The following is an 11,950-nucleotide window of genomic DNA, read 5'->3' on the forward strand; positions in this document are numbered from 1 at the left end:
GACTTCCAATGATTGTGTCACTTAATCTCTGAGCAGCCTGTAAGGGAACTGCTACTGTCCTGAGACCCAGCTGAATGGTATTAGCTAATGTGGGTCTCTGGGAAGTCTTAGCAATAAGGAATACCAGTGGGAAATAGCTTGGAGATTCTTTCCAGGATTCTCCTCTGGCTTTGCTGTAGAGACCTGTGAGGGAGACCATAAGCCATGTCATGGTGAGTGTGGGGACAACTGAACCCAGATCAAGAGGAGCAATTCTGCTGAGCTGTCAGAGTCAGTGTGACTGAGATAGACTCTGAGCCAGATTGTGGTTCTCTTGATCAGTGTTGTGACCTGGGCTGTGGCCCTTCTCCTCTGAGACTCCCTGAGTGTGAATTACCTGGGGAGAGGGAGACTCTGATGACCTGGCTATGGGAGGATGCTGTTTGTTTGTTTGTTTGTTTGTTTGTTTGTTTGTTTGTTTTTGAGACTGGGTTTCTCTGTGTATAGCTCTAGCTGTGTTGGAATTTGCTTTGTAGACCAGCCTAGGCTCAAACTCACAGAGATCCTCTTGTCTCTCCATCCTGAGATCTGGGGTTAAAGGCATGCACCACCACCACCTGACTGTTGTAATACTTTTAATATATATGTCCAGTGTGCATACACACTGGACATATATATTATACATTTAGTGTGACGTGAGAGATGGATTGGATAACTAAAGCTCTGTTTCTAGATGTCTTTAACATTGCATTCCAGTTTCAGGTTTGTCTTATAAATGTTACAATTGATTTAGAAACTGGTAGAAAGAAGTGATAGGGACATCCTTGAGCAATACTTGATTAGCATGTTTTAAAATTTCTGCTACCAGAGTCTACTTGATTCAGAGAAGTTTAGTTCCAGGGGAGAAAAGAAGATTCTGAGCTGCAGAGATATTTCAGGTTCACTTGTTGCTGGGCAGATGGATAGGGCAGATTCTACATCATGTGCCATAACACATGGGGCAGGAAATATACATTAAATTATTCTTCTACACTCTTTACAATTGGGCATCAGTGGGGCTAGGTTTTCCTGAAACCACAAGGCGACGTGAGAGTTTGCAGAGCCATAGCAGGAGATTGCCTCCATTGGCCAAGAGAGCTCTGGAGCATGGAACCTGTTGTTGGCTGTGTTGGCTCTGTTGCTGGCTTACCACCAGCTCCCACAAAAGTCACACACAGAGGCTTACTATCGCTTACAAATGCCTGGCCTTATCTAGGTTTTTTCCAAGCCAGCTTCTCTTACTTAAATGATCCTATCTACCTTTTGTCTCTGGTCTTTTCCCTTTTTTTTTAGTTCTGTAACCTTTCTTTCATTCTTTCTCCATGGCTGTCTATGTGACTGGGTGGCTGACAATTTGTTTTTCTGCTCCTTGATCATGCTCCTTTTCTCTCTTGCTATTTATTCTCTCTGCCTGCCAACCCTACCCTACCCACCCTTTCTCCTGCCTAGCTTTTGACCATTCAGCTCTTTATTATACCATTATCTGTTTTAGACAGACAAAATAACACAGCTTCACACATTCAAACAAACACAACATAAAAGAATGCAATGCATCTTTGCATCATTAATCAAATGTTCCACAACATAAACAAATGTAACACATCTTAAATTAATATTCTACAACAGAGGCCTCTCTGGAAGAAAAATCAGTGGCTGGAGAGTCAGAAACATAACTGTTTTAAGGGTTACTTTGAGTTAATTTTGTGGAAATTGTGAACTCTGTGTTAATTTCTATATACATAGAATTATATGAAATTTGGTAACATTGGTCAAGAATACATCTTTTCTGGTTGAGTTTCCTTTGGTCTTTTGATGAAAAGTTGACTATATTTTTTCTGCCTTTATTCTTACCTTTTTCTCTCTCCTTTATTCTTTCACAAATATTGTATATATTCTTGATTGTTTTAGCTTTGTGGTAAATATAGAAGTCAGATTATATTAATATGTGTATTATCTTTTCATAATCTTAGATTTTTCCATAACTGAGATTTTCCAGTTTGTACCTTTGGAATCAGGTATATTGTGTTATAAATTGTTTGGCATTTTCTTTGGATTGTATTCAATTCATGGTTTGAATTTACCATACACAAAATCTTAATATTGATGCACCATGTTCCCATGGACCATTTATTTACTTCTGTGCCTATTTAGGTTTTGTTGTTGTTGTTGTTAATATGCAAAAGACTTTTATTGTATTGGATTAAAAGTTCTATGTGGTTGTTTCAAGTGACATAGCATGTATTCTTCTTGGGGATGACCTGAGTTCACATATCAGTATCAAAGTTTGTAGGCTTATAACCACCTGCTACTCCAGATCCCGGAGATCTAACACCCTATTTTTTTGTATGCCACCTTTATACACATGGAACACATTCTCTCACACACACAAACATTCATAAAATGTGGGGAGAAAACTTTCTTCAAATGTTCTTGTGACTCATAAGCAGTTAGAGCAAAACAAGTTGCTTTAGGTGTGTAATTCAAATCATATACTCTTTCTTTAAATATCTGTCATCTTGCATTTAATTTGGAATAGTTTTTATTTCCTCAGCCTGAGGAAATGAAATTTTCTTTATGATAAGAGAATGAGATACTTTTAGTAATAAAATCTATCTTCTACAAAGTTAAAACATCAGAAGGCTTCAAGTGAATCTGTCCAATTCTGTTGGTACAGCCATCCTCAAAATTCAATTTTCTATTATTAACAAAGAAAAAGTACTAGAGTATACAGGATGAGTGTTGGACAGTAATTTCTTGTGGTTAAATTTAGATTAGAATCTTGTAGTTCTTGCTTAAGAGATTGTGATACCTATATGTAGGTATGTCTTTTTTGTCTTGTTTAGTCAGCAGTACCATCTGTATTGACTTTATTAATTGTCATCTAAATTTATTGTTGTTTCTCTGGAAAATGATGGAACTTCACCATTTTTTTTTAAATGTACTATATTATGCTTTGAGTTTCTTGAGCTTTGGTTGCTTTGGGGAATTTCTGGGGAGAGACAGTTTTAGTTTTCTCTTCTTAATCTTAGAGGCTCACTTCTCATTTCTCGATATATCTGTGTTTTCCAGTTGTTGCAATCTTCATGTTTGGATTTTTTGCTGCTTTAGTGATTGATATGGTTAATTCATTATTTTTGTGTTTTTAAAACTTTCTCATGTATTATTGTGTCTTTGTCTTAACTAGCTTCAACTGTCAAAATGATGTAGCCTAGAGTCATCTGAGGGAACATCAATTGAGGCTATGTCTGGATCAGAATTGCTAGTTACTGTGTTTTTGAGAAACTGTGTTGAATGATGATTGATGTGGAAAGAATCTTCTACTTAGGTTGCAATACCCTAATCATGTGGGCCTGAGATGGATTACAAAGCTAGCTGAGCACCAGACAGTGACGAATAAGAGCATCTTGCTTGGGTTATGAGCATCTATAGACTGAACCCATTTCCTCTTCTTGATTTCAATTGTGTTGTGGTTGAAACTCATCAGCTAGCATCCTTTTTGTGCTGTAATGCCATCACCACCATTATAGACTATGTGTAAATCACATGAGATATAGTAGAAGCAATTGCTATTCAATGCTAAGGCAGTTTGCTAGCCTACTGCTTTAATTTTTTTGTTTGTTTTTGTTGACAAGATTTGTCTGTGTAGCCCTGGCTATCCTGAAAGTAGTTCTGTACATCCAGCTGTCTTTGATATCAGTGATTCACTTGAGTCTGTCTCACAAGTGCTAGGATTAGAGGTGGCCTGAAATTCCTGGCCTTTTTTGTTTTTATATTATTGGATGATGGGCCTGGAAAGCAGGTTTTTGTGTATGTCAAGCATATGCTGTTGTAATGAGCTTCATCCTTATCCTGAATTTTGAAATTTGGTAGATGGTATCATTCTGTCTCCTATGATACGTGTATTCATGACATTAATACTGCCTGAGACTTCTGTCATTGGATTTCAGATACACAACATTCTTCCTGCCTGTTGTGTTTGTTTTGAAAATTTTTAATGAATATGAGTATTTTACCTGTATGAACAGATATGCATCACATGGGTACCTGGTCCTCACAGTGATAAAAAGATGGTCTCGAAAACTGTGAACTGGGAATAATGGATAATTTTGATCCCCTATGTAAATATTGACAATTACCTCCACTTGTATGCAAGACCAGCAAGAATTCTTTACGACAGAACCATCTCTCCTGCCCCGTGTTGATGAGTTATTATCAACATTTATACTGCTAATGTTTTCATCTGTTCGTTTGTAACTGTTTAAACATTCGGTGCCTTTTAGTAAGATCTTAATTGATGTTACAGATTAAAGTGGGGTACTTCAGCTTTCTGGAAGATGAATACAGAAGCAGAAACTTCAGTAAATAACCTCTAAGTTCTTCCTATATGTTTTGTTTGTTTGGCTGATTTTTGCACAGAAGATGGGGTTCCAATATGTACTTCTGGCTGTCCAAGAACTGATTGCATATACTAGGCTAGCATGCAACCCAGAAACAGATATACCTGCCTCTGCCACTGAGTGCTATGGTTAAAGTCATGAGCCAATATACCCAGCTTGTCCATCTTATTTTTCTTTTTTGTGCTTAGTAAAATAATTTCTCTTATATGTAGTCTGTGCTGTTGATCTGTTTACTTATTTCTCTATGTTTGTTAATAGACATTTCTGTTGCAAGGTCATATCCCACTCATAGCATACAGAAATGACAGGGTTGAACCTCCTATTTAGTTTCATTCCAGAGTGACTTGGTGATCTGAATATAATGTCTGTGTCATGGAATTAAGTGTGTGGAGTACTGCAATTTTATGATTATGCTGTCAAAGAGGTATACATTTGCAATGTTGTTAATACCATGCTTTCTGTTGTACATATGTATTGGATATTTCAGAATGCAGTGACCTATGATGATGTGCACATCGACTTCACTTGGGAAGAGTGGACTTTGCTGGATTCTTCCCAGAAAAATCTCTACAAAGATGTGATGCTGGAGACCTACAGGAACCTCACTACTATAGGTAAGACTGAATTTTCCTTCATGTAAAATAAGGGGGCTACTATTTCTTATATTTTTGGTTGTGAGCCTAGCCTTTAACGGCTGAGCCATCTCTCCAGCCCATGGGCTACTATTTCTTGACTATTTATTTTCTCCTTCAATTTGATTGAGAAAGAAGAATGGGGTGAATAAATCAGGCATAGTTTTAAGATTCCTTGAAGATAGTAACTTAAATTTTGCACAATTTTCAATAATATAACATCCATTTTCTGAAACTATATTTTAGGGTACAGCTGGGAAGACCATCATATAGAAGAACATTGTAAAAGTTCTAGAAGACATGAAAGGTAATTTTTATTTGCAAACTGATACAAATGTGCCTTTGAAGAAACTGTAATGTGTTCTACAAATTTCAAAGAAAGGCATCAGTAATACAGGTTAAAATGTATTGATGGTTATTAAATTCTCACAACACCATATGCCTCAACTTCAGGGAGGTGAATTACATTTGCAAGGCTTTTCTTTTAAGAATGAAGACAAGAAAACAATGCCTTAACAGATATCACCATTAGAATCAAAGCCCCATGGATGCTATGCTTGTAAAACTGCCAATCCATTTTATTTCATACCACTCATATTACAAAAGGTATGCACAATTCTTCTTTTACTATGTATGTCATATGTCACTCTGGACACAAGCCATGTAAACATAGAGACATAGAATGATGTAATGTACTTCTCAGAAGTATTAGAATATTTGTAGCACTCCTCCCATTAAGTAGACCTGTTGAATTTGATTCAAGTATACAAGTAATTGCTTTTCCACCTTGACTCTTAACACATCAACAATCTCACACTTCAGAAAAGCTCTATGCATACTAGGACTGTGTAAATAGTTTTGTTTGTCACACTTCACTTAGAAAATGTAGTATGACTCATAGTATAGGAAAATCTATGAAAGCAATGTGTGGTAAAGCTCTGAGTTTTTCCAATTTTCTTGAAATATGTGAAAAATCTCATGTAGAAAAAGGTCTTATAAATGTGAACTATGTAATAAAGGCTCTTAGCATCATAGATATCTTCAAAGATGCAAAAAACCTCTGATGAAGGGGAGTAACATGAGTGTAAAGACAGTGATAAAACGTTAATATATGATTCCACTTTATAAATGAACCAAATTGTAAATTAATTCATTCAGATATAAAGATTCAACAGTGTATTGAATGTGGTAAAGCCTTTACATGTGCCAATTATCCTTGCAGGCATGAAAGAATTCATATTGGAGAGCAATCTTCTGAACAGACTGAATGTGTTAAAGCCTTTGCTCATCACTGTACTCTTCACAGGCATGAAAGAACATATACTGGAGTGATGCCCTCTGAATATAATCAGTGTGGTAAAGCCTTGGCATATCACAGTAATCTTGAAAGGCATAAAAAAGCACAAATTGGAGAAAAACCATATGAATGTGATCAGTGTGGTAAAGGTTTTGCATATTATAGTAATCTTCAAATTCACAAAAGAACACATAATGGAGAGAAATCCTATGCATGTAATCAGGGTGGTAAAGCCTTTGCATTGCAAAGAAGACTTCAAATAAATAAGAGAACACATGCTGGAGAGAAACCCTATGAATATACATGGTGTGGTAAAGACTTTTCACAACTCAGTGTTCTTCAAGTGCATAAAAGAATACATACTGGAGAGAAACCCTATAAATGTAATCAGTGTGGTAAGGACTTTTTATGTCAAAGTCATCTTCGAATACATAAAAGAACACATACTGGAGAGAAGCCCTATGAGTGTACTCAATGTGGAAATGCCTTTGCACTTCGAAGTAATCTTCAAAGGCATATAAGAACACATACTGGAGAGAAACCATATGAATGTAATCAGTGTGGTAAAGCCTTTGCATATCACAGTAATCTTCAAATGCACAAAAGAATACATACTGGAGAGAAACCCTATGCATGTAATCAGTGTGGTAAAGCCTATACACGTCAAAGTGATCTTCAAATGCACAAAACAACACATACTGGAGAGAAACTCTATGAATGTAATCAATGTGGTAAAGGATTTAATTATCACAGCAGTCTTAGAATACATAAAAGAACACATACTGGAGAGAGACCCTATGAATGTAATCGGTGTGGTAAAGGCTTTTCACAACTCATTCATCTTCAAGTGCATGAAAGAACACATTCTGGAGAGAAACCCTATGAATGTAATCAGTGTGGTAAGGCCTTTGTATGTCAAGGTCATCTCCAAATACATAAAAGACTACATACTGGAGAGAAGCCCTATGAATGTACTCAATGTGGAAAAAACTTTGCACATCAAAGTTATCTTCAAAGGCATACAAGAACACATACTGGAGAGAAACCCTATGCATGTAATCAGTGTGGTAAAGCCTTTGCCAGTTACAGTGGTCTTCAAATGCACAAAATAACACATACTGGAAAGAAGCCCTATGAATGTAATCAGTGCAGTAAAGTCTTTGTTCATTACTCTTCTCTTCAAAGGCATAAAAGAATACATACTTGAGAGAAACCCTGTGAATGTAATCAGTATAGGCTTTGCATATTATACTAATCTCTGAGTACATAAAAGAACATATACTTGAGCAAAACTCTATGAAGGTAATAAGTGTGGTAATGCCTTGGCATGTTTCAATAGTCTACAAAATCATGAATAAAAATCATACTGTAGAGAAAGCCTATAAATGTAGTCTGTGTGGTAAAATTTTGCACTTTCTACAGGAATAAAAACTTTGTGTGCAATCAATGTGTTAAAGCTTTTGTATATTACAATAGTCTTTGAATGCCTGAAAAAATATTGAGGACTTCTTATTATAAAGTATTTGTTAAGATCTTTAGCCAACACTCTTACATTCAGTTTCACAAAAATATTTATTCTGTAAAAAATTTTGAAAGTGTCAACAATCTGGTCAAACATTATGATGTACAACTTTATATTGTTGTAACTTCAAATTCATGAGGAAAATGAATTTATGAATTTATGAACCCCTATGAATTTCAATGATAATTTATTCCTTTTAGATTTTATACTTCTCTTCAATTACATGAAATAACTGATTCGGGTGTAAAACTTTATGGATTTGTATTAGTGCCTTTTCTGTTTTTGTGATATATTGCCTAGGTCAACTTATAAAAAGAGTTTAATTTGGCCCTTGGTTCCAGAGGGATAAAAGATCACCATGAAAGTTCCATGGCAACAGGTGTCAGACATGGCAGCCTAAGCAGAAGCTAAGAACTTATACCCTCCACCTGCAAGATGAAGTAGAGAGTGAGAACTGGAAACAGTGTGCAGATGTAAATTCTCAAAGCTTTCCCCCAGTGATATATTTCCTCCAGCAGGGCAGCATTTCATAAATCTTCCCAAATAATAATAGCAGCTGAAAATGATTGGTATTTCTGACTTTAATCCTACATTCTTGCTTTCTGTCACATGAACTATTTATATAGAAGAAAAGCTCTGTAAATAACCCTGTAGATGTTTCAACAAATGAGTTATAGAAATGAATGCTTAAAAGAGGAAAACTTTCATTTGTTAAAAACTGCTTAAATTTCAATTATGTGATTTCAGTGTATGTTTGTGTGTGTATGTGCATGCTGGTGCCCAAGAAGGTTAGACCTTTGGATTTTCTCATAGCAGGAGTTATGGGAAGTTGTCCAAAATTGGATCCTGGTCCTGGAAAAGAACTTTTCTTAACTGTGCAGCCATGTCTTTAGCTTGATAATGTTTTTTTAATTATTAAGAATTTTTTGTTCTTTTTATATACCAATCACAGGTGCCCCTCTCCTCCCTCCTCCTGCCCCCCAGCCTTATCCATCAGCCCATCCTCCATTCCCAACTCCTCTAAGGCAAGGACTCCTGTGGAGAATCAGCAGAGCCTGGTACATTCACTTGAGGCAGGTCTAAGCATCCCCCCCTGAACCAAGGCAGTGTACAATGTCCCACCATAGGCACTGGGCTCCAAAAAGCCTGCCCATGCACCAGGAATGAATCCAGACCCACTGACAGGGGCCCTTCAAGCTAAACAACTGTCTCAGCTATGCAGATGGCTTAGTCTAGTCACATGGAGACTCCAAAGCTATTGGTCCACTAGTTCCCATTGGGTCATGAGTTCCCACTAGATTGTTTTAGTTGTCTCTGTATTTTTCCCCATCACGATTTTGATTTCCTTTGGTCATAGAATCCCTCTTCTCTCTCTTCAACTTGACTCCTTTCCTTGGCCTGGTGCTGGGCTGTGGATATCTGCATCTGCTTCCATCACTAACTGGATGGAGGCTCTATGATGATAGTTAGGGTATTCACCAATCTGATTACTGGAATAGGCCAGTTTAGGCACCTTTCTCCAATACTGCTAGTAGACTAAACTGGGGTAATTCTTGTGTGTTCCTGGGGCACTATGTTTCTCCCTGTTCCATTGATGTCTCCCTCCATCATGGTATCTCTTGTTCTCCCATACTGTCCCTGTTCCAGTTCGACCATCCCATTCCCTTGTGTTCTCATCCCCCATCCCCTACCCTCCATTGCCCCCCACTCCTTGCTTCCAGTTTGCTCATGGAGATCTCACTTAGTTTCTTGAGTACTTTACATATTTTAAAGATCAGCCTTCTGTCAGATGTGGGGTTGGTGAAGATTTTTTTCCCATTTTTTAGGCTGTTGTTTCATCTTATTGGCCATATCTTTTGCCCTAAAAAAGCTTCTCAGTTTCAGGACGTCCCATTTATTAATTGTTGCTCTCAGTGTCTGTGCTACTGATGTTATACTTAGGAAGTGGTCTCCTGTGCCAATGTATTCAAGACTACCTACTTTCTCTTCTATCAAGTTCAGTGTAGCTGGATTTATGTTGAGGTCTTTGATCCACCTGGACTTGAGTTTTGTGCATGGAGATAGATATGGATGCATTTGCAATCTTCTACATGTTGACATCCAGTTATGCCAGGACAATTTGTTGAAAATGGTTTACTTTTTCCATTGCACACGTTTGGCTTCTCTGTCAAAAATTGGGTGTTCACGAGTGTGTGCATTAGTGTCAGGGTCTTCAACTCGATTCCACTGGTCTACATGTTAGTTTTTATGCCAATACCAAGTTGTTTTTATAAGTATAGCTATATTGTCGAGCTTGAAGTCTGGGATGGTGATGTCTCCAGATGTTGCTTTATTGTGCAGGATTGTTTTTAGCTATCCTACATTTCTTGTTTTTATCCATATGAAGTTGAGTGTTGCTCTTTCCAGGTTTATGAAGAATTTTGTTGGGATTTTGATGGGGATTGCATTGAATCTGTAGGTTGCTTTTGGTAAGATTGTTGTTTTTACTATGTTAATCCCACCTATCCATGAATATGAGAGATCATTCCATTTTCTGATATCTTTTTCAATTTCTTTTTTCAGAGATTTAAAGTTCTTGTCATACAGGTTTTGACCTGCTTAGTTAGAGTTGCTCCAAAGTATTTTATATTATTTGTGGCTTTTGTAAAGGGTGATGTTTCTCTGATTTCTTTCTCAGCTCATTTATCATTTGTGTATAGGAGGGCTACTGATTTTTTTTTTTTAGATAATGTATCCTGCCACATTACTGAAAGTGTTTATCAGTTGTAGGAGTTCCCTGGTAGAATTTTTGGGGTCACTTATGTATACTATCATATCACCTGCAAATAATGAAAGTTTGACTTCTTCCTTTCCAATTTTTATCACCTAGATGTCCTTTTGTTGTCTTATTGCTCTAACTAGAGCTTCACATATTATATTAAGTAAATATGGGGAGAGTGTACAGCCATGTCTCATTCTTATTTTACTGGAATCACTCTGTGTTTTTCTCCATTTAATTTGATGTTGGCTGTCGGCTTGTTATAAATTGTCTTTATTATGTTTAGTTATGTTCCTTGTATTCGTGATCTCTCTGGGACCTTTATTATGAAGGGCTATTGGATTTTGTCAAAGGCATTTTTAGCATCTAATAAGATGATCATGTGGTTTTCTTCTCTCAGTTTGTTTATATGGTATATTACATTGACAGATTTTCATATATTGAACCATCCTTGCTCCCTGGGATGAAGCCTACTGGTTCATGGTAAATAATTTTTTGATGTGTTCTTGGACTCAGTTTGCCAATATTTATTGAGTATTTTTTGCATCAATGTTCATGGCAGATACTGGTCCGTAATTCCCTTTCATTGTTGCATCTTTGTGTGGTTTGGGTATCAGGTGACTATAGCCTCATAAAAGCAGTTCTGTTTATATTGTGTAGAACAATTTGAAGAGTATTGGTATTAGTTCTTCTTTGAAATTCTGGTAGAATTCTGCACTGAAACCATCTTGTCCTGGGCTTTTTTTGGTTGGGAGACTTTTAATGACTATTTCTATTTCCTTAGGGGTTACTGTTATATTTAAATAGTTTATCTGGTCTTGATTTAACTTAGGTATATGATACCTATCCAGAAAATCGTCCATTTCTTTCAGATTTTCCAATTTTGTGGAGTACAGGTTTTTGAAGTATGACCTGATGATTCTCTGGATTTCCTCATTGTCTGTTGTTATGTCTCTTTTTTCATTTCTGATTTTGTTAATTTGGATGCTCTCTCTGCCTTTTGGTTAATTTGGATAAGGGCTTGTCTATCTTGTTGATTTTCTCAAAGAACCGACCCTTTGGTTTCATTGATTCTTTGAATTGTTCTCTTTGTTTCAATTTCATTGATTTCAGACCTCAATTTGATTATTTCCTGCCATCTATTTCTCGTGGGTGAGTTTTTCTTCTTTTTGTTCTAGAGCTTTCAGGTTTGCTGTTAATTCACTAGTGTGTGATTTCTTCAACTTCTTTATGTGGGCATTTAGCACTATGAATTTTTCTCTTAGCACTGCTTTCATAGTGTCCCATAAGTTTTAGTATGTTGTACATTAATTTTTATTGAATTCT

The 11,950-nt window shown here is 36.6% G+C and overlaps 1 protein-coding gene across 1 annotated transcript in view; it reads left to right on the forward strand.

The window, feature by feature from the left end:
- The window catches only part of LOC128097947 (zinc finger protein 431-like), a 155,508-nt gene extending 146,891 nt beyond the window's left edge, over nucleotides 1-8,617 (forward strand). The window contains exons 7-9 of the mRNA XM_052718852.1: nucleotides 4,903-5,029; nucleotides 5,294-5,354; nucleotides 6,270-8,617. Coding sequence (XP_052574812.1) covers nucleotides 4,903-5,029; nucleotides 5,294-5,354; nucleotides 6,270-7,551 — 1,470 coding nt within the window. The 3' untranslated portion in view covers nucleotides 7,552-8,617. The remainder of the gene's footprint in view (nucleotides 1-4,902; nucleotides 5,030-5,293; nucleotides 5,355-6,269) is intronic.
- The last annotated feature ends 3,333 nt before the right edge of the window (nucleotides 8,618-11,950 follow it).

The sequence above is a fragment of the Peromyscus californicus genome, unplaced genomic scaffold, assembly GCF_007827085.1.
Source record: "Peromyscus californicus insignis strain IS unplaced genomic scaffold, ASM782708v3 Scaffold_5__1_contigs__length_169319896, whole genome shotgun sequence".
NCBI classification, from domain to species: Eukaryota; Metazoa; Chordata; class Mammalia; order Rodentia; family Cricetidae; genus Peromyscus; species Peromyscus californicus.